This window comes from Aptenodytes forsteri, unplaced genomic scaffold, assembly GCF_000699145.1.
Source record: "Aptenodytes forsteri isolate BGI_AS27 unplaced genomic scaffold, ASM69914v1 Scaffold321, whole genome shotgun sequence".
NCBI lineage: Eukaryota > Metazoa > Chordata > Aves > Sphenisciformes > Spheniscidae > Aptenodytes > Aptenodytes forsteri.
The window spans coordinates 1333113-1333748 of record NW_008795030.1 but is presented as its reverse complement, the minus strand read 5'-3'; the positions used below and the strand labels follow the sequence as shown (position 1 = coordinate 1333748).

Below are 636 nucleotides of genomic sequence, written 5' to 3'. Positions count from 1 at the left end.
GGCTGGGTCCCCCCGCAGCCCCCAGGCACCCCAGCACCCCATTGCCTCGCAGCGCTTCCTGAAGAAAGGAAAAGGGTTGTTTCAGCTGCCTTTCCCCCCAGCTGAATAGAAATAGGGAAAATTAAGGCTGCTGGCCTCCTACAGCTGCTCTCCTCTGGCTGCTGCAGCCGTGGGTCCGTCCTTGCTGCCTTCGCTCCTAGCAGACACCCGAGATAACGCCCCGGCACCACCAGCCCAAACATCCCCCCCCTGCACGCACCCAGCCCTTTGCTCCACTTTATTTTCCACGAATGAAAATTCCCCCCAGGGACACAAGAGGGCTGCCGGGGAGGGGGGGGCCTCAGTCACGGGGGGGCTGGCACTCCCGGCAGTCCCGCATCTCCTCCGAGTAGCTCTCCACCTGGATGGTGGTGGTGTGGAAGCGGAAGGTGCTCTGCAGCCGGGAGCTGGCCTCCTCCAGCACCTCCTGCGCGCTGGCACCCGCGTCTGCAAGGAGCAAGGGAGGGGATGTCGGGGTGTGGATGAACCCCAAATCCCTCCCCGCCTCCATCGCTTCCCCAGGGAGCGACACTCACTGATGGCGATGTGCACCGAGAGCAGTGGCTGCGCCGCCGTCAGCGCCCAGATGTGGAGGCT

At 64.5% G+C, this 636-nt stretch overlaps 2 protein-coding genes across 2 annotated transcripts in view; one reads left to right on the top strand and one right to left on the bottom strand.

The window, feature by feature from the left end:
- Positions 1-216, top strand: part of EXTL1 (exostosin like glycosyltransferase 1) — an 8015-nt gene extending 7799 nt beyond the window's left edge. The window contains exon 10 of the mRNA XM_009276283.2: positions 168-216. Coding sequence (XP_009274558.1) covers positions 168-216 — 49 coding nt within the window. The remainder of the gene's footprint in view (positions 1-167) is intronic.
- Positions 217-340: 124 nt separating this feature from the next.
- The window catches only part of SLC30A2 (solute carrier family 30 member 2), a gene marked incomplete at its 5' end in the record, with an annotated part of 1627 nt that continues 1331 nt past the window's right edge, over positions 341-636 (bottom strand). Inside the window, 2 exon segments of the mRNA XM_009276282.1 lie at positions 341-486; positions 576-636. The exon segment at positions 576-636 is cut by the window's right edge and continues 35 nt beyond it. Of these exon segments, the coding sequence (XP_009274557.1) occupies positions 341-486; positions 576-636 (207 nt within the window).